Genomic DNA, 26,063 nt, shown 5'->3' with positions numbered 1-26,063 from the left:
ATCCAAAGCTTACGCTTGTCTGTGGAAACACATCCTCTGCAGACTTCGGTCCTTACTCAAGATGGCGGACGAAGGAGTGAAGCAGTTGTTGGTTCCCTACCTGATGACGGAACTGTGCTATGAAGAGTTCTTCTTGCATTTGAACTTTTTGCACGGTGAGGGGTGCGGATCAGCTTTTGGTCAAGGATGGAGTGGACTGGTGCGGTGCAGAGCCTATCCATGACCACGAGCATCCTCGTTGTCTTCTAGGCACTTTGTAACCGGTGTAGGAAGGTCAGCTGTCATTTCTGGTATGGGCAGTTTCTCTGTCAAAACGTACATTTCCCATCTTTGATTTGGGTTAATATGGGCAGACGGTACTTACATGAGCCCACCATATTGAAATTGGGCAAGGACTTCTCAGACCCTTTAAGTTGCAAAGTGAGATCTTGAATGTCAACCCTCACTTTAAATGGTGACTCCGTTGCCGCCATCTTGGTTAAGGAAAACCCATTCTATTTTCCAACCATGAGATGGCATTAGATTCCAACCACTGCCCTGTAAAAAACATATGTCTTACTGGGCAGTGGGTTTCCTGTACATGCTCACCTGCCTGTCTCTCTCTCAACTGCTTTTGTGCCTACATATATTTTTATAGGGGGCATATGTGTATCACGTTCAAACATGCAGCAACGACACAAGAATAATTAGCTTACTACACAGGTCTCGGCATTTGCATGCCCCTTTATTTATACTTAACACTTCGTCATTAGGGGTAAACTGATAGTGATCTCACAGTGAGGTTTTCCTTGGATCATCCCTTAGGTAATATAACAGACATAACGTGGTTTGGGTAGGAAATCCACCATTTCTAAGTGGCCACTCCATATTTTGTTGCCTTTTGCTTGACCCTATACTTTTGCTGCTGTTAGAACTATGTGCCCTTTAATCCTGCTAACCAGTGGTAAAGTGCCTGTGCCCCCCTTTAAACATGGTCGAATTGACATGTTCCTAATTGGTATATTTAATTTACCTATAAAAGTTGTGTCATCCTCTATAGTGTAAAACATGGCTTCACACCTGTCATTGTAGTTTGAGTGTCACAGTTTAAACACTGCAGTTTAACCTATCAAAATAAGCTCTTTTGACAGGTCTAAACTCCCCTTTTAAATATTAATAAGTCACCCCATGTAGGCCTTGTGGACTACAAGGCAGTGTGCATGGTATTTAATAGTAGCACGTGCAGAAATTTAATGATAACATGCCTTTACAGTGCCTAGAACCCAAAAGCTTATTTTCACTGCGACAGGCCTAGCTCTCCTATGCAGACAACCAGAGTACATATAAAACATCCTTATGCTGTATCTCAGGAATGGAACGAGCTAGAAAACAACTTAAACTACTATTTTTAATAGTAATTAGCTGTCCAATTCAATGGTGAAGTCATAAATATTAAGGAAAAATAACTTTTATGAAGTTACCTTTCCCTTCCGGAAAATCCTGGTCGCTAAGTTAGCATTTGCACTCGCACTTCTGCTAGCCTGCAATTGGCATTTGAATTTTGACATTACAGTGTCAAATCCTGCTTGACTGTCATATCCTGCTTGACGGGTCTGCTAGGTTTACATATAGCACTGCACTTGAAATGAAGGGAAACATGATGCCAAACAATTCTTCTGTTTCCACTGTCTGGGTGCTGGAAAAACCTACTTTTGTTCTACTAGAGTTTTATCTCTGCATTTATTATGGGTACAGGAACTGTGCCAAACTGAAGTTTAGAATTAGAAGTCCGAAAACACTTTCCGGAAGAACCTGAAGACTTGGCTTTTCAGGATAGAGTAGATGGTCTTTTTTTCTCCTGTCTGATCGATAATGACCCCTGAGGACGGCCCACTTGTATCGCAGCGCGGGGACATACTAGGCAGTATAACCATGCGCTTTATAAACTTCTTTATTATTATTTATGTGTGAGGACACCAGCATTGTCATTGTACACTCACCACACACACTCCCAGCCCTCAGAGCACAATTTAGTGTGGCTGAAGAATTTTGCCATCTTGAAAATGGGCAAAGTGGGTATGGTTGTCCCCAGAAACTTTTAACTTATTGGTTCGGGTGTGCCCACTAGTCATTCCTACCCACTGGCTCGTGCCAGGCATAAATGTGGCCTCTCCAGACACCCAATTGAGAACACTCCTGGACCTGAGGAGAGATCAGAAGAGGACTGAACCGGCTGTCTGTGACCTGAGAAAAGCCCTGAAGGACTAGACCTGCTCTCTCCTGTACCCAGGACAAAGAAGTGGACTCCAAGGGCCATAAGGCTTCCCTCCTTTTAAAGCTACAGAGATAGAGCAAGCTACAAGAGGCCTTTCCTGCAATTGCCTGACTAACAGGTGGCAGCTGGCCATAGACTGGGCCCTGCTGTTAGCCTCTGCCTGACACTCACCGAATCACTAAGTGCCTCCCAGGGGATCTTTAGAAGTGTACTCAAGTAGTGGATTGGTACATAATAGACCAAAGACAGAAGGTAAAAGTTTTGAACAGGACAAACCTGGTAGCTGTATCCGACTCACTCCATCATGTTCACTGTCTAATTGCATCTAGGTCCACCTCTACCGTGACCATTGAGTATCATTGGCACTTTATGTTTCTTGGTCCTATTCCTACTTAAAACTATTTGACTTTGACAATGCAGCACAGTGTTACAACACTGCACAGAACAGCCAATAGCAATTGGAAAAGCGAATAGATCCCAAAAGCAAGACTTATTGACTTTGCCAATGTTTGTCTTCCCTTACTCTATTGGTTCTCTTAGTTTGCTGCTACTTCAGCTTTGTGGCTAAAAATTAGGAGACCTTGTTAAATAGCAGAGGATACAAAGTTAGTGAAGCCATTTGGTGGTCTTCTTCTTCCAACACTATGGAGGGGCGATTGACAAAAGTACAGCCAAACTCCACAGTCTACAACTTGCTACAATTTCTGTTCTTGCTTCAAAGGTTAGTACAAAGGTTATTCCTTCTTCCCGTCCAAGTAGCCCTCGTCTAAGGGTAGGCTCACTGGAACAGCCGTTCAAGTCTCTCCCAGGGGAGATTTGGAGGGATTGTCCACTTTATCTCTGGTGCAAAAATTGGACAGAGCAATAATCATCCTGAAAAGTTTGAGCTCCTTCACAAAGGATAGCTAGCTTAGCATCACTTTTCGGGTCATTCTCCTCATGGTATTTCTATGGGACTGTATGGCATCCAACTAGCTAGAGGACACATTTCCATAGGCATGCCTCATCAGAGATTACTCTGTTTTGTTGTCCCTTCAGGTCACCCGTAGCTCTGTTTACTGCCCTTTGTCTTGAAGTCAGTTCTGATGGTGTTCATCAAGTTGTTGGCTCCCCCATGGTCCTTCTGCATAGGAGAGCACTTATCTCCACCATTATCTTGATGATTGACTGAATTGCTCATACTCTATCTGTCCTGTTGACTCCATCACATTCAGCTGCATTCCATGCTTCAGGAGTTACTGTGGCTTATCAATCAGAAGTCTCACCAGGGGCCATCTTAATATCTCTGTTTCATGGGGACTCTGTTCGACACCAGCTTTGTTAAGGCAAGTAATTTTCAAAAAGGATCCTCACAGCCTTACCCTCCATAACATGTTAGGTTCAGATAGATCAACTCTGCCCAGTTAGGTCAGCCTATTGTTTGGTTCTGGGAGCCAGTTCACACCTCATTCATGCCTTTTCAAATGAAAATTACTGTCTGGCAGAAGTGGGAGAGCAAAATGCCTATTTATCTCCCAGGGACGTTAGGCAGGTCAAAAATAACTTTGTAAAACTCCCCTTTCCAATCTATCTATTATAAATCCGACTTTATCAGTGAATTGGCCTTGTAATAAATATTTCAAAAAGAAAAAACAAATTGTAGTTGTTTCCAAGCCAGAGCTAACCTTTAATAAACCTAATATTTTGTCCTAAGTCTTTTCTATGGAACAGCCAACACTGCTATAGTGAAAATAGCTTTAAGGGCTTTTCACTGTAAGGACATGTTTAACATTAACTTTTACATATCCTACTTTTAATAATGATGTACCCTGCGTTATAGGCGATAAGGCCTACTTAGGGGGTGACTTACTGACATCGCCTTCCTCACCGAGACCTGGATGAACCCCTCCTCGGCACCCGACATCGCCATAGCCATCCCCGACGGCTACAAAATCATCCGGAAAGACCGCACCAACCGCACCGGAGGAGGCATCGCCATCGCACACAAAAGCTCCATCCGCATCTCGACCCACACCGACGACTCACTCCCCGACGCCGAACATCTCCACTTCGCGATCCACAGCGACCCCAAGACCACCCTCAGAGGCACCCTCATGTACAGACCACCAGGACCTCGCACCAAGTTCAGCGAAGACCTCGCAGACCTCGTCAACCCTCACGCACTCTCATCCACCGACTACATCCTCCTAGGAGACCTCAACTTTCACCTGGAGAACCTTACCGACAACAACTCCACCGCCCTACTGGACAACCTCGCCAACCTGGGACTGAAACAGCTAGTCAACACCCCCACCCACTACGCCGGACACACGCTCGACCCCATCTTCTCCTCCAGCAAACACATCACCTTCAGCCACACCACCGAACTCCCCTGGTCGGACCACAGCTGTGTCCACTTCAGCTTCAAGAAGACCACCATGCACCACCACACCCAGCAACCACCAAGACGACACTGGAATCGTATCACCACTGAACAGCTCGCATCAACCCTCTCCCAGAACCAACCCACCAACACCACCGACCCCAACGAAGCCGCCAACAACCTCACAAGCTGGATCTCCGACTGCGCCGACCTCCTGGCCCCCCTGAAGACTCAAGCCAACACCAACAACCACAAGAAAAACTCCTGGTTCACCCCCGACCTCAAGGACTCCAAGAAAGAATGCCGCGCTCGCGAGAAGAAGTGGCGCCTCAACCAGACCGAGGAGAACATGTCAGCTCTCAAGGACGCCACCCGCCAACACCACCAACACCTCTGCGCCGCACGAAAAACAGCCTACCGGAACAGACTTGACAACAACGCCCACAACAGCAAGGAACTATTTGGCATCGTCAAAGAGCTCTCCAACCCGGACTCAGAAAACAACCCCATCCCTCCCTCACAAGACCTCTGCGACTCCCTCGCAACCTTCTTCCACCACAAGATCACCGATATATACAACAGCTTCACGACCACCAACGCGAACCCCCCCCCCCCCGGAACCCGCCACCGACATCATCACCATCCTCACCTGGAGCCCAACCACCACCGAGGAGACCACCCGCGTCATGAACTCGATCCACTCCGGATCCCCATCGGACCCCTGCCCGCACCACATCTACAACAAGGCCGACAACATCATCGCACCGCACCTCCGAGACGTCATCAACGCCTCCCTCACCACCGCCACCTTCCCGGAGAGCTGGAAAATCGCAGAGCTCAACGCCCTCTTGAAGAAACCCACAGCAGACCCCACCGAACTCAAAAACTTCCGTCCCATCTCTCTCCTACCGTTCCCCGCCAAAGTGATTGAGAAAATCGTCAACGCTCAACTCACCAGCGCCCTGGACACCAACGACTCCCTCGACCCCACACAGTTCGGTTTCAGGGCCAACCACAGCACCGAAACCGCCCTCATCGCAGCCATGGACGACATCAGAGCCCTGACCGACAAGGGAGAAACCGTGGCCCTCATACTCCTGGACCTCTCTGCAGCCTTCGACACGGTCTGCCACCGCACCCTGATACGCCGCCTCAGCAACGCCGGTATCAGAGGCAAGGCCCTGAAATGTATCGTCTCCTTCCTCTCCGGAAGGACTCGGAGAGTCCGCCTGCCCCCCTTCAGATCCACAGCCACGGAGATCATCTGCGGCGTACCTCAAGGATCCTCCCTCAGCCCCACTCTCTTCAACGTCTACATGACCCCCCTGGCGAACATTGCACGCAAACACGGACTCGACCTCATATCCTACGCCGACGACACCCAGCTCATCTTATCCCTCACCGACAACCCCACCTCAGCAAGGTCCAGACTACATGACGGCATGAAGGAAGTAGCGAACTGGATGACAGACAGCCGGCTGAAACTGAACACAGATAAGACGGAGGTCCTCATCCTCTGCCCTACTCCCACCGCATGGGATGACTCCTGGTGGCCCCCCGCCCTAGGCAGCACTCCCCAACCCACCGACCACGCACGCAACCTCGGCTTCATCCTGGACTCATCCCTCTCCATGACCAGACAGGTTAACTCGGTGACCTCGGCATGCTTCAACACCCTCCGCATGCTCCGCAAAATCTTCCGCTGGATCCCCACTGACACCAGGAAGACCGTCACCCACGCCCTCGTCACCAGCCGCTTGGACTACGGGAACACTCTGTACGCCGGCATCACCACCAAGCTGCAGAGGAAACTTCAGCGGATCCAGAACGCTGCCGCACGACTCATCCTGGACATACCCCGCCACCACCACATCTCCGGATACCTGAAGAGACTCCATTGGCTCCCAGTCTACAAGAGGATCACCTTCAGACTCCTCACCCACGCACACAAAGCCCTTCACAACCTCGGACCCAAACTCATCAACAACCGCGTCTCCTTCTACACTCCTCCGCGCACTCTACGCTCTACCGGACAGGCCCTGGCAGCCGTACCCCGCATCCGCAAAGCCACCGCCGGAGGAAGATCCTTCTCTTTCCTGGCAGCGAAGACCTGGAACTCTCTGCCCAGCCACCTTCGCGCCATACCTGATCACCTCTCCTTCAGAAGACCGCTCAAGACCTGGCTCTTCGAGCACTGACCCCCCCCCCCCCCCCCCCACCAGCGCCTTGAGACCCTTTATGGGTGAGTAGCGTGCTTTATAAATGCGAATGATTGATTGATTGATTGACTAATAATTATAAGGAAGGTTTAAGCCTCTCAAAAGGGGTTATTTGGCAGATCAAATGTACAGTTTTAAAACTGCACAGCAAGGCTACAATGGTAGGCACAGCACAATGGGTGCTGCAGCCCACCGGTATCATTTAATTTACAGGCCCAGGGTACACTTGGTATCATATACTAGGGGCTTTTTGGCAAATGATGTGAACCAATCAGGTGGTTACCAATTTTAACATGCTAAAAAGAGGACCAGAAGCACTTTACCACTGGTTAGCAGGGGTAAAGGGCACTGAGTTCTGTAGATTCAAAAATAGGAGTCATCAAAAAGACAAAAAAGATGCAGGGTGACCCTTCAAAAAGGGCAAATTTCCGACAGTGCTGTTCTTTATTTTTATTTTTAGTGAGTTTTATTAAGTGCAAACTCAACCCGAAGGTATCAGAGCACTTTACATGAGCATCAGTTGCATTACAGATTAACAAATTCATTTTGTTAGGCACAGGGAGATTACGTGATTTGCCCAGAATCGCAGTATGTCGAGCGTCCCTTCAGAGACTCGAACCCGGTTCTCCAGCTTCGAGGTCGAACGAGGAACTCCAAATCCATACTAAATTACCACTTGCATCCATTCCACTCCTTGGACTCACTCGATTCCCAACTGTAGTCCAGTAGCATGCTGTACAACTATAGCCTTCCTTTCATTCCAGTTCTATCTGAGTCAATAGTATGTACTTTGAACATGTACAGACATGTATATAGGATTTAACTGCTCTACTGTTTCAACCTGGTGTCCGTGACAAGTATTATCTGTATAATTGAAATTTCAAAATGTATATTACAGTCTGGTTTTGACTTTATGTATGTTTTAATAGTGGGTTCTTCTTGGTGCTTCACTCCAGTGTAAAGTTACACGTCAACGCGAGGTGGTCCGCACTGTACAGAGCTAAAATAAAACTACCCTGGAAGGTTTTCCAGCTCACGGTGTGATAATGTATCCTCGTAAGGGTGGCCATTTGAAGAATACAGATACCATATGGTACAGCAGACTGTGAGTTGTCAGATATTGCAGTATGTGAGGTTTCGCTGAAAGTTTTACACGTGCTTCGAGGCAGCTTTGCAGCTATAGTGGAGTTGGCCTATGACTATGATACAGATCAGGGTATCAAAAATATGCCCACTACCACGGATAGAGTAATCTCACAGTTACACGCACATACATTCATCATACGCTGGGGCCCATTTCACTAACATACGCTCAAATACTCTACCAGCAATAAACCTGTGGGAAGAAAACTCCTAAACCACCCTGCATCTATATCTAGGCGATAGGACCTGATTATAGTGGTTGTCGCTAAACATACTATAAACAATCTATACAACAATGACCAAAAATATACTCAATAATTGACAAGGAAAGAAATATTCAACACCATGTTTAAAAGTTATATTGCTTTATCTAAAATTAGTCAAAGTAAATCAGAATAAATAATTTCTCATAGTTACCTATTCTAACTAAATGTCAGAACGGGTCAGGACCAGTCTCTTGGCAAAGTCTCCCAGGACAGTCCTCAGCATCAGTCCTCAGCAACGCAAGTTCACGCAGCGAAGGTAAAATGGCAAGTGGCAAAGAGTGGGGGGGAAAAACCCTCCCTAAGCTAACAGTTTTTATAATGAAAAATACAATGGAAACTCACATAAAATTGACAAGTAAAACTGTATCACTGAGCAGAACGAGAAGGAAGAGATGTAACATTGCAACATCTGAAAATCTCCGCTCAGGAAAAGTCACAGGACGTAACCACGGAACAGGAACCAAGAAACAGAAACTATTAAAGTATCTAACTCATTCCGCTTCCCTCGGCAGCCGGGCTACAGCTCATTGTTCGTTTCAGAAGCTCCTTTGTCCACCAAGGACAAATCATTTCTTTTGGAGATCCTCCAAACTGCTGATGTCCTCATAGAAATTTTCATTCAAGGACTACGGTCAGTTGTCTTCAACCGATTTCCAGCAGGGGTCTCCCTTGCCACATCACAGATTGCGCCACGGCACAGCCAGGCTTCAAAATATTCTCAGCCATTTCATAAAGGCCTTCATAGGCCACAATAGACCATCTTTAATTAAAGAGACAAAATAAAGATTACTACATCATAATGATTAAACAGTGTAAACCCCACTAATACCCTTATGTGTATGCATTTATCTAGATTTGCAACATAAAAAGCATTAATTCAGACAGCGTTTTGTGCTCAAAATAAATAGCACACAGCAACGTTTAAACATGAAAACTTGCACGTTATTGTGAATACATAAACAGCACACGCATGCTAACCCTCGTGTAACCTTCTCTTGTGTTAGGACAAACAGGTTGATTAATAGAATGCACTTGCACAAGACAAATAATTCGTTGTTAATTATTAATAAATTAATAAAACGCATAGACATGCCAGAGCTTCAAAAGCCCCAGAATTTTCTAACAGAAAACTCTGCTCCAGCAATCCCCCCTTTGGTGATTTTATCACCAAATAAACCCAAAAAAAAATTTGTGAAAATTTAGTCCCATTTTAGGAGAAATCAGAAATGTCTTTTCCCCTTACACAACATTAAACACCAGTCACTCTTTCATCATCTCTCTTAGTCTCTAAATAAACACTCTCCCTCAATTCTTCTAATTCAATCTCTTGAGGTTCTCTCTTCAACCTCTTGTTTTTCTTTTCTTTATTCAATTTCTTCCTCCCTCCCCTGTTTTACAACACACACACACACTAATCTTAGTATCAGTAAAGCAACGATTATACACGACAAAGGTCAGGCAACTTGTAATAAGCCTTGTTCCCACACACATAGTACACTCCTGGAAAAATTGTATCTTCTCCACCTCTGAAACCCCAACCAGTCGCAACGAAGTATGTATCATGGCACTCACTAGTCCCCACGAAATATGTATCATATTGGGATTTCCTTCTGGTAATGCATAGTTTACCCTTCTGCGGTGCATCTAGAGCTAAAGTTGGACTAGCCCCATCTTTCAACTCTTTTCCCATCTCAATGTCCCAAATTGTCTCACTCACTTCATATTTTCCCGCTTTCTCATGCATGTTCACTCTCCTTTCCTCTACCATATCCAGGAAAGCTTTCTCCTCTTCTTTCAAACTGCAAGTTAAATTATTCTTAAAAATGTAATCTAATGTTAGTCCTTTTCCTTTAATAAAAATCTCACCAAAAGTGTTAGCTTCTTATATAACAGTTTAGAAAAAAACATTACTAGAAAAATTATTAATTGACCTATCTTTGTGTATGTAACTACTACTTCTAATTGGAACTACTTTTTTGTGAATTCTTCTCTATATTAGTCATGTTTTCTGTGTCCATTCCAAACTCAATCTTAAAAGTAACTAATAAAACTAAAACACCCCATGGAAGCATTAATAATCCAGTACAACAGCAGCACATCTTGCACCATCTTTTAAAGAAGGCACATCTATTTTGATTATTCTCTATGTTAGCCATTTTGCTTTAACCTCTACTACTCCACTACTGAAATTAGAACTTTTGAAATCTCCAACATTTTGTTCCAAACTCTTCAACTTCTTCAAAGATCTTTCCGTTCACTTAGACCAAGTGAATCCTTCTTTTACTCAGTTTGGATACTCATCATTTTTCACTCCAATTTCTTCAACATCAAATTGTATCAGTTCTCCAACTTTTAAATCCTCAATATCTGACTCTTCTCCAATGTCAATCAAGAGTACTTTCAGGATTTCACCAGTATCTTCCTCAACCACTTTTCTCAAGACCACTTCCGGATTATCTCGAGTCACTGTTTCTTCTTTTCCTTCTTCAGACAGTGTCACATAAGACCATTCCGGTGATCTGTACTTTTGGTTGGGTCTTTTAACTCTTTTTATTTCTACTGGTTCTTTTGATTTCTTCCATTCTTCTTTTTCAGCTTTTAAAGTTTGACTGGATACTTCATTCACTTGTTCAGCTTTTGATGAATTTGCTCTTATTATTCTGTATTTCACCCTTTTAACTTGGTTGTTAGGCCAACGATCTCCTTTCACAACCTTTTTCGGCTTCACTTTTTCAACACTCCTTTCTCCAATCAAAGTTCTCTTTCTCAGAACTCGACCCTCTGTCTGTTCATTTTCATCATCCGATTCTGCTTCAATTGCCTCTTGCTTTCGTTTCTTAGCAGTTTTCTTTTCTTTCACAGATTCTTTCACCACTATTTGAGACTTCCCTACTTCTGTCCCTCCTCGGGTCTCCGACACGCAATCTTCTTGCTGTCTACTTGTCCCTTCACCTAGCTCCTCATCAATGTTCCCTACACCTCCTCGGGGGTCTTCCGCAATCTGTCCCTCTCTATCTTCTTCTGACCCTGTTCCTTCAAGAATAATCTCAAGTGGTTCTTCAATCTCCTCCTCTTCTGATTCAGGAGTAGTCTCTGTGTGTTTTCTCTTTTCTTTTCTTTTTCCTCCACTGCTACTTGAAACTTCAGAAACTTCAGGCTCTTTAACAGAATCTGATCTTCTCTCTGATACTCGCAGTGATTCTCTTGAAGCTCTCTCTGCTTCTTTTCTCACTGATTCCGTATCTTCAGGATCTTCACCATCACTGGAATCTGACTCTTCATAATACTCTTCACCAGTTCCCTCTCTCGGGCTTGGAACTCTCAGAGTATGACTTGCATGTACCCAGTGCTTCACTCCAGCACATTTTACTGCAGTCGTTGTAGTCAGAATGACTTGTCTCGGCCTTCCCCACCTTGGAATCAAGCAATTTCTTCTTCTGTGCACCTTAATCCTTACCCAGTCACCTGGACTCAGATCATGGGCTTGCTTCTTCTCAAGTGTGGTAACTTCTTCTCCATCCCGGTGAAATACAGAATGAACTGCGTCAGCCAGGCCTTTACAGTAATCCAAAATCATGTCATCAGTTATTGTCACCAACTTATTTACAGGCACGCATGCATGGCGCATAGCACGTCCCATGATTATCTCGTGCGGACTCAAACCAGTAGTTCTATCTGGAGTAGATCTCATTGTCATCAGAACTAGAGGCAAAACATCTGGCCATTTCATGCCAGTGGCTAAGCACATCTTTCCAATCCTATTCTTGATTGTGCCATTAATCTGCTCAACCACACCAGAAGCCTCTGGTCGGTATGCACAATGTAGCTTCTGCTGTATTTTCAATGCTTCACAAATCAAACCCATGAGCTCATTTTGAAAATGTCTACCTCTATCAGACTCGACTGTTACTGGAAACCCGTACCTAGGAATCAACTCTCTCAACAGTAATTTTGCCACTGTTAATCCATCATTTCTTCTAGCCGGGTAAGCTTCCACCCACCTTGAAAATAAACAGACTACCACCAAAACATACCTCAGTCTGTTCACTTGGGGCATTTCAATTAAATCAATCTGCATTCTTGTAAAAGGACCTCCTTCTCTGCCAATTGTCCCTAGACTCACCACTGTCTTTTTCCCTGTATTAAATTGCTGACAAATTAAACACCTTTGACAGATGCTCTCCGCAATCGTCCTAAACTTTGCATTGTACCAGGTTTAAAGGACCTTACCATCGCGTCCCTCCCCAGATGTCCCCGGCCATGATACATCCTTGCCATTGACGACAAAATTGAGTTTGGCATCACTGGTCTGCCGTCTCTGTAGACCCAAACATGGTCTGTTTCTCTTGGAGCACATCCTGCCTTAACCCAATCTTGTTTCTCTTCTTCTCCTGCCTCATCTTGTAATTGTTTCACTTCATCCCACGTTTCTAGGACATTAGTAAACATCACAGAAGGGAAAGACATTTCTTTCTTTTCTCTTTCCCTGTTAATTGATTGATTTAATTTCGCGCAATACTGTGCCACATCGTTAGCATACCTGTTGCCAACAGTGATAAAATCCTCTCCTGAAACATGTGCTGCACATTTTACAACTGCTAACTCCTTAGGCAGCTGTATCGCCTCAAGCAATTTTCCAATCAGCTCAGCATTCTTTATTGGAGTTCCACTCGATGTCAAGAAACCTCTTTGTAGCCAAAGTTGGCCAAAATCATGCACCACTCCAAATCCATACTGACTATCAGTCAACACAGTCGTCCTCAAATCTTTCCCAATCTCACAAGCTTTTGTCAATGCTATTAATTCAGCAACTTGCGCAGATTTCACTCCTTTCAATGGCGATGCTTCCATGACCTCTGAAACTTTGCACACCGCACATGCTGCACATAGCACACCATCATCATTCCTCAAGCATGATCCATCCACAAACAACACATGGTCATTTTCAGGTAAGGGAATATCCCTTATGTCTGGTCTCGGTTTCGTACAATACTCAAGCACATCCAAACAATCATGATCATCTTCCATCTTTATACCCATATTTTCAATATCCGGCAAAAGTGTCGATGGATTCACATTCAGTTTCTCTTTTTCTCTCACTGGAAATGCTAAGTAAGTTGTTCTATCTTCAGATTCCTTTCTTTTCTTATACCACCTATCCTTCCACTTTTCTACATCACCCCATCTTCGCAATAGTGCTATCATTTTCTTAATCTGTCTTGTTCTACCGGAAGCATTCAAACTCTCTATGTCCTTCTCTGTGAAATCCATCCTGTACGTTTTCTGTAAAGCCTTTATTCTGTCAATGTCAATTCCTTGCTCATTTGCTATTGCTCTCAGCCTGTCATGTGTATTTCTTGCCCTCCATGTTATGCTCTTGCACATAAACATTAATTCACCATCATGATGACTTTTCAGGATTTCTGTTGGAACTGTTCCTGTCACAAGCTCTTCTAATTCTATACGTAACTTAACCACATCAATAACTTGTGAATCTTTATCCTTTTTCTGAAGAACTTTCATCCAATCATTTAAATCGTCAACTGTTATTTCTGCAGTTTTTCTCACTGGAACCACTTTTTTCTGTGGTTCTAAAATTGGCATCCCTGAACAACTAGGTTCACTAACATCCAATAGTTCACTACATGTGTCATGTCTGGTTTGTCTCAAGTCACTACATGTGTCATGTCTTGTTTGTCTCAGGTCACTTCTCCCTGTCCTTTTATCTGAATCTCCTGAAGGACCAGCTGAATTTGTCAAATCATTCGCAATATATGGAACTACCAGTCCATTCTCACCTGTCCTCTGTTTATCAAACACTGGAATTACCGGACCTATAGTTACAGGCACCGTAACAGCTTCTAGATTCATCGTTAACTCTCTAATTTTCTCAGTCAGTTCTGTTGTCGTCTTTGCTAATTGTCTAGTATTTTCCTCACTACCTCTATTCTCTCTCTCTCTGAAAGAATTACTACCTCTTGATTCAGATGTCACTTTTTCTTTCTCAACTGCATCTCTTAAAGGAGAAACAACTGGTGTACTCTCTTCTGGTTCTGGTCTATATGGAGGTGGTCTCTTGTTAATCATGTCATTCAGGACCTCATCCTCATATTCTCCATATCTTCTCATATCTGACTCAGGAACCTTTTCTTCATGGCTGAAGGATGCAGGTGTTTTCGCTGAAGATAGCAACTCACCCTCTCTTGTCTTAACCTCTTTATCCTTGCTAAACCACATCTTAACTTTTCCAAAGATGGTTTTTTCCTTTTTCTCTTCTTGGTAATACATCTTAGTAAGCGCTTATCAAACTCTCTACTCTTTCCGTATTATAAATATACAATACGAGTTAACGCACCAATCCTGGAGTGTCTGCGTCACTAAACAGTTCTACCAATCTTTGCGCGGCTCACACCAACACACCAATCCTAGTGCGAGCACTATTCTGATCCACTATCCAATCAGAGCGTGGACCTATTGACGTCAACAGCTGCTGCAGTCTCTGTCTCCTGTCTCTGTCACTTGTCTACCCCTCCTTTACAAAAACTCTCAGTAGACTTCGTGTGTCAAAATTTCACAAAATCTATTAGTTACAACATAAAACATCTCCATTGTCTGCTTCGCTAACCACAGAATAGTAAAAGAGTGTCTATTTCTCAAGAGTCAACAACTTTCATACATCTCATAACTGTTTCCTCTAGGACTTATCCAAAGAGTCTTACAATCAATTAATGTATATGCATCCACGCACATTCATACAAGAAAAAAAATATAGTACATACACACAGAATCCTGCTTCCCGAGAACAGCGCACAATCTGTCCCACTACAGAATTATAACATACATTAACTAAGCAACCTTGCCCAGTTCTCAAACAAGCTCAGAGAATACCTATTACTCCTCCCGCAATAAGCTTTAACGGCAATCCTTACGGATCCCTGGGACTTAAAACCAGAGTTTCACAGATAACCTTCACTACGATACACACTCCTTATATACCAGAAATGTTTTCTAATAGTAACATACGACGATGTCACTGATTCCGAACCCAGACAATGTGAACGCGCAACTTCAATTGTCACACGTAATTCCTTACAATTCCGTCTTTCCCGAGAGCAGCATATACACCTTCCTCTGCCCTACTACGGAACTGTTTCCAGCTTCCAAATTCCAGAAGCACTACATATAACTCAACATGACAACTCCAACATATAATATTAGTACATATACCAACAACATCAAAATAAATCAATAATCAATAAGCTAATTTACAAGCAATCTTATCTTATCTTATCAGATCAAGACAACCATCTACAACCATCCTCTGCTACCAGAGAAATTGATACAGATCAGGGTATCAAAAATATGCCCACTACCACGGATAGAGTAATCTCACAGTTACACGCACATACATTCATCATACGCTGGGGCCCATTTCACTAACATACGCTCAAATACTCTACCAGCAATAAACCTGTGGGAAGAAAACTCCTAAACCACCCTGCATCTATATCTAGGCGATAGGACCTGATTATAGTGGTTGTCCCTAAACATACTATAAACAATCTATACAACAATGACCAAAAATATACTCAATAATTGACAAGGAAAGAAATATTCAACACCATGTTTAAAAGTTATATTGCTTTATCTAAAATTAGTCAAAGTAAATCAGAATAAATCATTTCTCATAGTTACCTATTCTAACTAAATGTCAGAACGGGTCAGGACCAGTCTCTTGGCAAAGTCTCCCAGGACAGTCCTCAGCATCAGTCCTCAGCAACGCAAGTTCACGCAGCGAAGGTAAAATGGCAAGTGGCAAAGAGTGGGGGGAAAAACCCTCCCTAAGCTAACAGTTTTTATAATGAAAAATACAATGGAAACTCACATAAAATTGACAAGTAAAACTGTATCACTGAGCAGAACGAGAAGGAAGAGATGTAACATTGCAACATCTGAAAATCTCCGCTCAGGAAAAGTCACAGGACGTAACCACGGAACAGGAACCAAGAAACAGAAACTATTAAAGTATCTAACTCATTCCGCTTCCCTCGGCAGCCGGGCTACAGCTCATTGTTCGTTTCAGAAGCTCCTTTGTCCACCAAGGACAAATCATTTCTTTTGGAGATCCTCCAAACTGCTGATGTCCTCATAGAAATTTTCATTCAAGGACTACGGTCAGTTGTCTTCAACCGATTTCCAGCAGGGGTCTCCCTTGCCACATCACAGATTGCGCCACGGCACAGCCAGGCTTCAAAATATTCTCAGCCATTTCATAAAGGCCTTCATAGGCCACAATAGACCATCTTTAATTAAAGAGACAAAATAAAGATTACTACATCATAATGATTAAACAGTGTAAACCCCACTAATACCCTTATGTGTATGCATTTATCTAGCTTTGCAACATAAAAAGCATTAATTCAGACAGCGTTTTGTGCTCAAAATAAATAGCACACAGCAACGTTTAAACATGAAAACTTGCACGTTATTGTGAATACATAAACAGCACACGCATGCTAACCCTCGTGTAACCTTCTCTTGTGTTAGGACAAACAGGTTGATTAATAGAATGCACTTGCACAAGACAAATAATTAGTTGTTAATTATTAATAAATTAATAAAACGCATAGACATGCCAGAGCTTCAAAAGCCCCAGAATTTTCTAACAGAAAACTCTGCTCCAGCAACTATCACATGGATACCTCATTTACAGTTCTAGACTTTCATTTAACACATCTGTGCACTCTTGGGCTTAGTCCTGGTTGTATCAATATTAATTCCTGGAAAAAAATATTTTTTAATGAAAAAGCTGTGAACGGAATTATCTTTGGTGTTTGAACGCTTCTCTTTGGGCAGTCAAAAAGAGGTCACCTATGTGGCATGCCATCTCGTGAAAACTGTTTTTAGGGCTTTCTCAGTGGCTTTGAGACTGGAACAGTAGTAGCTGCTTTTCATGCCTTGAGGCAGCTGCCTCCTTGTCCTTTGACTCTGGAAGGGGTGACAATCTGGTGGAGGGAAGCTGAACCGAGACCACCCACTGTTGGAGCGTTGTTTGCGGAGATGATTAAGGTTGAATACTGGGGGCTAACGGACTAATACAAAAGCCTTCACACACACCTTGGTTTCCTAGTTGTCATTCATCGAAGAATGCCAACCACAATGGCAAGCGCATGCTTCCTAAAACCTGTCTGTTTGAATTATCTCTCTAAACCTTTGCAGTTCCCTGTCTGAAGATCCTGATCAGCAAAGGGCTGGGCATCGGAATCATAGCCGGATCGCTGATGGGTACGTAGTTCCTCTTTGCTTCTGTACTCCTTAATGAAATTACTGATGTGTCCTACACCCTGTATGTATGCAACCTAAAACTCTCTCTCTTCATTCAGAATCCTTAAAACGAGGGACGTCTCTTATTGATGTTCTTCAGTAATCAGAACTAAAGATAGTCGGAGTTCGGTCTGCTCCTGATATGTAAACTCAGTCAACAGTTTACTGCTAGTCCAATAATACCATGCCATCTTAAAGTCTGAGTACATTCTTCCTGTGCTCACTGCTTTAACAGTCTGTTCTCTCTCACTTGGCTTTGCTGGTGGGTCTTCTGGTCTCTGCATTCCTCTGTGCCTTGACCGCCCTTATTCTTCTGTTCAAGCACCGGTGATGTCCCAGATGCTCCGATAATGACATTTTCTTATTACGCCAACTAATCCAAGCATTTAAGTGTAACTGTGTCTTTTGCAGGATGATTGTTCCACCTTCCTACTCCCCCTTTTTTTTTTTTTTAAAAGACCTGTAGTGGCTTCTGGTCAATTTCTTTGTCCTTTCTTTCACCTTCCTCTGGGTCTGTGTTTAGCTTTCCATCCTCACTGAGGAACCATTCTCAGTGATGCAAGTGTTCTTGTGTTTGGGTTCTCTCCTGCAGTGAAGCTCCCACAGATCTTTAAGATTGTTGGGGCGAAGAGCGCCGAGGGCTTGAGTTTCAACTCTGTACTTCTGGAGCTGCTGGCCATCACCGGAACCATGGTCTACAGCATTGCCAACAGTTTCCCCTTCAGGTATGAAAAGAGGCAGCAAAAGGCACAGAGTAATGCAGTGGTAGATATGATGGGAAGTTTAAGAAAAAATGCTTCAAGCATGACCAAGATGGAGGGGGGGGGGCTGAAGGCTTGGGTCATTTATTTTAATTCCTCTTACTGGTGGAGGTTAACTTTTCTAAGTGCCTGACTTGCTTAACCAAGCAACCAAGTGTATTGGGTGATTGTGATTTGCAGGTGAGCAAATCATTTTGTCTGTCTGGCTGGGAAGTGCATGGAACTTGAGCAGCCACCGATTTATTTTGGCTGTCTTGGGTATCGTCACTTTTTTGGTGTAGGAGTCTGTTGTAAATGGGTCGTGGACGCCCAACCGATGGAGCTGAAATGCACTGTGTGTTACTTGCATTACTGTACGTACAGGACATAGCATGTCTCCTCTGGCTGAGCCGCGCCTTTGGGAGAGGGCCAAGATTGATGGGCATTTAGCTGATCTACTTGTCTTATGCTGCAGATGAGCTAAAAACAATGGGGTGCACCTAAGCTGGACAGGGTGACCTTTTCTTGAGCCCACTTTCAATTTGCATTTCTGTCTCTCTGCTGACCGATGCCTAAAGTGCTCTCTTCTCCTTGTAGTGCGTGGGGGGAGGCCTTATTCCTGATGCTGCAGACAGTTGCCATTGGATTCCTCATGCACTACTACACCGAGCGCACCGTGAAAGGTAACATGCATTCTCAGTGTCAGAGATTTGAATTTGGCCTTGCTTGATCAATCAATAGTTCTGGAACTGAAAGTAAAATATACTTTGCAAGCTGTTACCAACCAATAATATTTAACGAGAAACTGTAGGCGTAAAGGTCAAGTAAATGATCAGAAGCATTGTAATGATTCCATTTGGGGGATAGATACCAACAGTAGACAACACCCGAAAAGCTGTGTTTAGTGATGCTTCACCCTGTCTCTAGTGATCAGCTTCAAGCAGCCTGTGTGCTTGCACCCCACCCTCCCCCACGCCCGACCTATGAGGAGTTCAGTTGGACAGACACCAAAAGCAAGACTTTCAAATGCTGTTTCACCTCGTGCTTTCAAATCAGATAAAAAAACAAAACACAATCTAAGGACAAGTTTAATAACCAGCGCAACACCCGAAGACACAGCCAAAGCAGCAATTATAAGGAAATGGTACTCGCTGAACCTTTTTGGTGCAATCACCTAGAACTCCCGTTTTGCTTGTGCCAAAACTCATGCAAGAATCGTTCCCGCTGATGTCCGGCAGTAAGGAAAGATGTAGCATGATCAAGACCCTGAATCCGCTGTGTTAGAAAGCTTTAAAAAAAGCAAAGCTTTCACTGCACATAGTTCCACTGATTGAATTACATCAGGGTTGAATCCTTTCCAGGCAGTTTGAAAGACTCTAGTCAAACAAGATATGACCTACACCTATATTTCATCTAGAACATAAGCTAGAATGTGCACTAAACAACAGATTTCCCAAATTTAGGAAATAGTCTGCAGTGGACAGTGCTAATTTCGAGTACATGAATCTATTCCCTTGATCAGAGATGCAGTAAAAAGTTTGTTTCAGATCTCGAGAAGGCAGGCAAGCATTACCAAGCGTGAGAAGTAACATGAGGGAGAGCATTGGTAGTAAGGGGAGGACGGAGGCTGATAGCACTGTTAAGAGGTGGTCTCAAGTGAGCGAGCTTCATCAGGAGATGGCGTGCAAGGTCTCTTTTGAATAATAAGATCAAGAAGGATCTCTTATTGTATGATGGAAGAGCGTTCCAAATCTTCTTTCCTCTTCGGCGTGGATGTCTTCTTAAGTCTGGCTGTGTCAATCTTGAGCAAGGCTTGGCTTCATAGGCCTCTCCTGACTCTGAAGCTTCTGAGGATGGTTTTTAGGTGGACTGTCTTTTTAAGTGATGCATGCTGTGTTTTTGGGCAGAATTGATTTTAAGGGGAAACCACCAATGGATGCTAATACAGATGTGGTGTGCTCAAATGTTTTTTTTATTATTGTTGACCGTATGAGCAGTTTGAAGTAGAACTGCTTTGAGCGGTGCTGAGGTATTTTTTAAGAGGCATTTACGTAAACAATGCAATTGTACTGTGGCTCTGCCGGCGACATTAGGCCTTCCTTATGGTATAAGGGATTGATATTTCAGGGTACTTTTCATGTCATTGACATGTAGGTTAAGGTGGAGAGGTTTGTCTGGTTTGAAGACAACGGAGTTTACTGAAGTCGCAGTTTTGGGGAAGAGGTCCCTGGCTTGTAGTTCATTTAACCAGTTTATGACACCTCTTTATAATTTCTAGAGAAGAATTGGAGGAATTCTGTCTTGTGTGTATGAATTGATCTTAAATGTTGTATGTGTTAAATCCAAGATTGGACTTCTTTGAGGGTGGATGTAAAGATACTGGTTCTGTTGAAACACCCATTTTTGGTTTATAATTGTTGTAGTAGTATTGTTGGCATACAGGTGAATGGAGGTACCCTGCTTCAGCAGTGTGTGGCCTAGTGGCCCCAGATAAAGATTAACAGGTAAAGGGTCGAGTATGGAATCTTACGGGGTGCTAAAAGGTTATTTAGTATCTATGGAAAGCGTTTCCATTTTTGAGGCACTGTGATCTTTTCCTCAAAACTTAAAACACGCGAGCACTGAATTCTAGAAGCCATTCGGTTGCTTGAGGTTTTGAGGAGAGTGTTGTGTACTGTGTTGGATACTGCTGAATATTCAAGAAGGATAGGAAGTCAGGAGTGTCTTTCGTCAAAGAATTGGGTGGTATCTTCCACAGTTGTGAGGCAAAAATGTATCTGTACTGTTCCAAGATGGGGAACGGTGTTAGAACTCCCCCCAGTGTATTTTTGCAAGTATAATTCTCTAGGTGTCCGGTAACACCCATTTTATGCATCTTAGCTATGAAGGGGATGGGCTTTAATGGCTAATAATAGTCTAACACATCTAGGTTGGCATTCAGCTTTCTGAGGACAGGGTGGACTTGTCTGTTCTAAAAAGAGCTAGGGAAGTTCCTTGATGTAGGGAGGCACTAATGATGCTAAAATGCTTGACGTTTCTGGTGGTCCGCTTCAGGATTTACATCGGAGGACTTTTTTACTGTGAAGCTACCAAAGTGTAAAAGTAAAAGGTGTAACCACTGTTAAGGAAGAAGTTTAGAGGTTTGTTGCAGCTCCTTAATTTAGAGGGATCTGGTTGACAGTGGAACCCTTGTGTGTATGTCGGGTATAGTGTTGTAGTAGGCTGTAATTTAGGAAAGATTCTGGACGGATGTGTGATTGACCTCCTTGTTCCCTCAGTGGAGAGATACGTCTCAGTGGAAAATCTCTCAAAAGAAAGAGAGGAACTGGTCACTCGGGGATTCAGGGAGATGCTTTTCTTTCCTGTGGCAGCTAGATGCTGTGAAGCGTTCTGAGTTTAGATACTGTGTGGGTGATTTCAGCAGAAAGGCATTGAAAGGAGGAGTCATGAGAGGGTGTCCACTTGCATTTAAGAGAGTCCTTGCAGATTAGGGCCACCCAACTCAAATGTTCCTGATTATTTGAGGGTGAAGCATATCGTTATCTCAACATGGAGGGGAGGCTGAACCAGTTTTCAGTGTGTACAGGGATGCCGCGGTTTTAGTTGTAGATGCAGCAGATATGAAGATTAATGACCTACAGTTGAGAAAGAGTCCCCTGTTGGAACGATAAGGGATGGATGAGAAATAATCCGGCTGTGGAGGCTGACCTCCACGGGTTTGTGCATAGTGAAATGGCTGCGTAGCGGACGTTTTAGAAAGAAATGTTACACTTTGCTGTAGTGAGACCAAGGCACATACCCCCAGTGCAGTTTCTTACATTTTCTGTAGCACATATTGCTGTTGGTTAAGCTGGTTATTAAGCACACCCAATTTGTGCAGACTTTACCTGGGAGGTAAAGTGATTTTTACAGGCTTGAGCGATTGTTCATGTGCAAATGGGCATAAGAACCAAAGCTTCAAAGTAAGGGGTCCTCCCTTCCTCTGTACCTGGTCTTAGCTCCTTTATTTGTACCCAATTTGTTTCATTTAGCCTCTTATTCCCTGCTGTCTCTTCAGTTGTGTGGTGACTGTGACGTTGCCTCTTCTGTTTCAGGCGTGCTCTTCATGGCAGTGTACTTTGCAGCGCTGTCTATGCTGCTGTGCCCCATCACCCCTATGTCAGTGGTGACACTGATGCAGGCAACGAACATGCCGGCCGTGATCTTTAGTCGCGTGAGTAGACATGTGTATGGGAAGAGGTGCCTGATTGGGGTGGTGTTTGTTATAGGTGGGCATGGCTTCTCTGGGTGAGACCGAGCTTTTTTGGGTGGGCAAGGGCTTCTGTGGGACCGGTGTGGTATAGAGCTACAATTGGTAGGGTGGGAGGTTGGGGCAAAGGGAGAAAACGAATGCAGAGGCTGCTCCAGCCTGAACTATTCATATAAGTGTATGAGTGTCTTAGGTGGCCACAGTCAAAAACGGGTCCTTTTTAGCCAGCATAATAGCGGTAGGCTGAGGTCTCATTCTCCTATTCCTTGATTGTCTTTTATCATATCTCCTGCCAAAAGTGTATGGTGTCTTATTCTTTTCGAAACGTCAAGTTGCACATGGTTAGTCTGTGAAGTGAACTTTGATCTTTTCTGCCTTTGCAGCTTATTCAGGCAGGGACCAACTATAAGAATGGACACACCGGGCAGCTTTCGGCTGTCACTGTTTTTCTTCTGTTTGCCGGCTCCCTGGCCAGGATATTTACCTCCATACAGGTGAGTAATAGCACCTTCATAAATGAAGGTGTGGAAGAGAAAATGAGGCAAGGCCGCCTGGGCGTGTTAGAACACCGTGAAAAAAGATCTAACCTCTCCTGCACTCACACTCTGAGTATCATTTTGCCTAAGTGCATGTTTTTATCAATGTGCAGGGACACAGTGCCCTCTCAGAGCTTGCATTAAACCTATTAAATCAATCTAAGATGTTTTGAGGTGGCATTGGGTGTGACGGGCATAAAGAACCGCGCTGCCCTTCCTTTCAGACAGGCGCCAGGTGTGGGTTTGTTTCTCTTGAGTTGTTGCCAAATCTCTGATAGGTCCTTGGTGTAGATCTACTCTGTTCATTGCATGTGCAAACGATCAAGATTGGGGGGAGCATTTGTGAAAAAAGTGAGAGGTGGAATAAAGGTTGACAGAGGATGAACATTGTAGGAGCATCAGAGATGGGTTGGTCGAGAAAGTGAGGAAGAGGCACTTGTGAGGAGAGGTTGTAAAAGAAGAAGAATGGGAATACGAAATGAGATGTGGAAGAGAGTAACGGGGAGTGCGTCAGGTCAAGGATGAATCGTAGGTATATAGAGATGGGAGCAGAGTTCAAGGAACTGCTATGAATGAATTATAAAGGTAGGAGACAAATGATGTGGTAATAGAAATAAAAGAAACATTTCCATCAGTTGACCTTGTTAAGAGCTGAACTTAAGAGAGCTCTAATTTTGATTCCATACGAGCTCCGGAAGTCTGCCTGGGGCAGAATGAAATCCAGCTATGGGAGTTCCATCTAATGCAGTCAGAGGTGATGCCTGATGAATGAGGGCAGTGTGTGTGTGGTTGGTGTGAGAGTAGGTAGAGGAAGAGGATGGCAGGAGTGCTTGTCCAAGGGAGCCCAGGTAGCCAGCCAGAGGCATACAATGCCCAGGTGAATAGGAGACTGACACCGCCATGCTTTCTGACCGTGTGTGTCTGCAGACTTCAACCAGCTGCTTCCCCATGGTTGATACATTTACCTTGGGATCCTTAAGCTGAAGGGGGTGGCAGGAGTTAGAGCTGAAGTTACTGGTACTCCACCCTACATTTCTCTGCTTGCTTTGACTTCTGGGAGGGCAGCCCTTCTACAACCATGAATCTGTTGCCTTTCTTCAGCCATGAATCTGTTGCCTTTCTCCAACCATGAATCTATTGCCTTTCTCCAACCATGAATCTATTTCCTTTCTCCAACCATGAACCTGTTGCCTTTCTTCAACCATGAATATATTGCCTGCCATGCTCAGCTGTCCCACCATTGCTTCTTTGACAGGAGACCGGCGACCCCCTGATGGCTCTTACCTACGTCGTGTCCTCTCTGTGCAATGGAATCATTGCATCCCAGCTCCTGTATTACTGGAACACAAAACCGGGGAAAGTGGGCGAAGACAAGAAGAAAAAGTAAAGGAACGCTGGATGCAGCAGGAGGGTGGGCTCCCTTCATTGTCCACGGCGCAGCTTTCTGCCATCTCCAGCCCTTCCTCTGCAGCTCTTCTACAGAGCGTAGCTACCCCCTCTCCTCCTACGAATGACCGTGTCTGCTCTTATTTGGGCATTAGGAAGTTCCCTCTGCTCTGCTGTCAGGAGTCCTACTCACAGACACAAGGATGCTGAGTCCTAACTGGGAGGTTAGGTGTGAACTATCACTGTCGGGGAGTACGCAGTGCTTCATTTTTACATGCTTCTGATGTGGAGGCACAGGGTGTTCCTCAAGCACGAGTCTGCAGAGGGAAAGAATGTGAATATTTCATATAGCCGATGAAGCATTGTCTCCCTCGGACTGCCTGTAGTTACCCATTCCGTGAATTTTGCTTTTAACGTCTTTTAAACCTGTCTGTTTTACTTTCTCCATTGTAAAACCTGATGCCTCTCAAGTCCTCCTCATGACCTTCTCAAGCAGGTGGGGGCTCAGAATAAAGGTGGCATGTTCGAAATGTTGGGAGGGTTCCCAACAAGTCGATGGGGATATGCTAGCCTGATTGATACTATGGGTCAGTACCGGTCGGAGGTCCGTGTGCATGCCCTAGAGTGAACCCATCCGCATGGCTGGCGGAAATGTGGGCACTTGGCGCATTTTACCAGGCAAATTCCTCATTGCTGACTCCTCTCTTGCAGCCACAAGCACTTGTGCGGGCCTTGATGAGTGATCTTTCACCAGCCCGCCCACACACTTTAATATTCCACCCACTTGCTGTCACCCAGAACTAGACGAGCAGGAAGTTACTGTCTGCTAGTATGCATGAATGCCTGCTCCCAATGACCCCTTCCATAGCTACTGTGATGTCCATTTTTGCTGCTATGGGGTCGTGTACCCTGGTATTGTTTACCCTGTTTATTTGTGTGCGTCCTCGTAGCGTGCAAATGACCAAACCAAATGTGGATAGAGAATGAAAATGCTGATTGCAACTGAAGAAATAAAATCTCTTTGAGAATGGACAATAAAATAAGCAAGAACCTAGCAGGTGAACAATTAAAAGATAGATTAGAAATTCTTGGTGTCGTCATTTGGGTGCTTCATGTCAATGCTCTTAATTTGCTAAAATATCTTGTGTGTGTTCTGTTTGTCTTCCATGTGTTCATTTTCCTAAGCCTCATGCTATGATGCATTTTACAAAACTTGTTTTACAATGGCATATATTATTTTGACAATAACGCATTTTTATCAGTTTCACCTTTTAATTTAGTATACTTAATTTTACTACAGTACCTCCAAAATTTTGTTTCCATCTACTGTGCCAATCTCAAAATATTTTTAACGTTTATTTTACTGAGAATGAATAAATCTAACTCATGAAGTTTAATCAGGGAAACACACTTTTCGGCACATGCCATAAACTGAAAAGTTAACAATTGTCTGAGTTAATATGGATTTTTAGGATCACTGTAAAGATGTTGTAGAAAATAATTTTTTCAAGGGATGTTTGGAATAATGATTTTATCAAATTCACCCTGACAATTGATCTAATCTTGCAGAATTTGAAATACTAT

At 43.9% G+C, this 26,063-nt stretch overlaps 1 protein-coding gene across 1 annotated transcript; it reads left to right on the top strand.

The window, feature by feature from the left end:
* On the top strand, positions 1–25,564 carry MPDU1 (mannose-P-dolichol utilization defect 1). Its single transcript, XM_085639517.1, has 7 exons — positions 1–155; positions 17,464–17,529; positions 18,161–18,293; positions 18,906–18,991; positions 22,403–22,521; positions 22,941–23,051; positions 24,349–25,564. Exons 1-7 carry the CDS (start codon positions 62–64, stop codon positions 24,478–24,480), a joined length of 741 nt encoding a protein of 246 aa, XP_085495643.1. The 5' UTR covers positions 1–61; the 3' UTR covers positions 24,481–25,564.
* Positions 25,565–26,063: the final 499 nt, after the last annotated feature.

The sequence above is a fragment of the Triturus cristatus genome, chromosome 12, assembly GCF_964204655.1.
Source record: "Triturus cristatus chromosome 12, aTriCri1.1, whole genome shotgun sequence".
Taxonomy (NCBI): Eukaryota; Metazoa; Chordata; class Amphibia; order Caudata; family Salamandridae; genus Triturus; species Triturus cristatus.
Note: the sequence above shows the minus strand (reverse complement) of the source record. Positions and strands in the feature narration are given on the sequence as shown.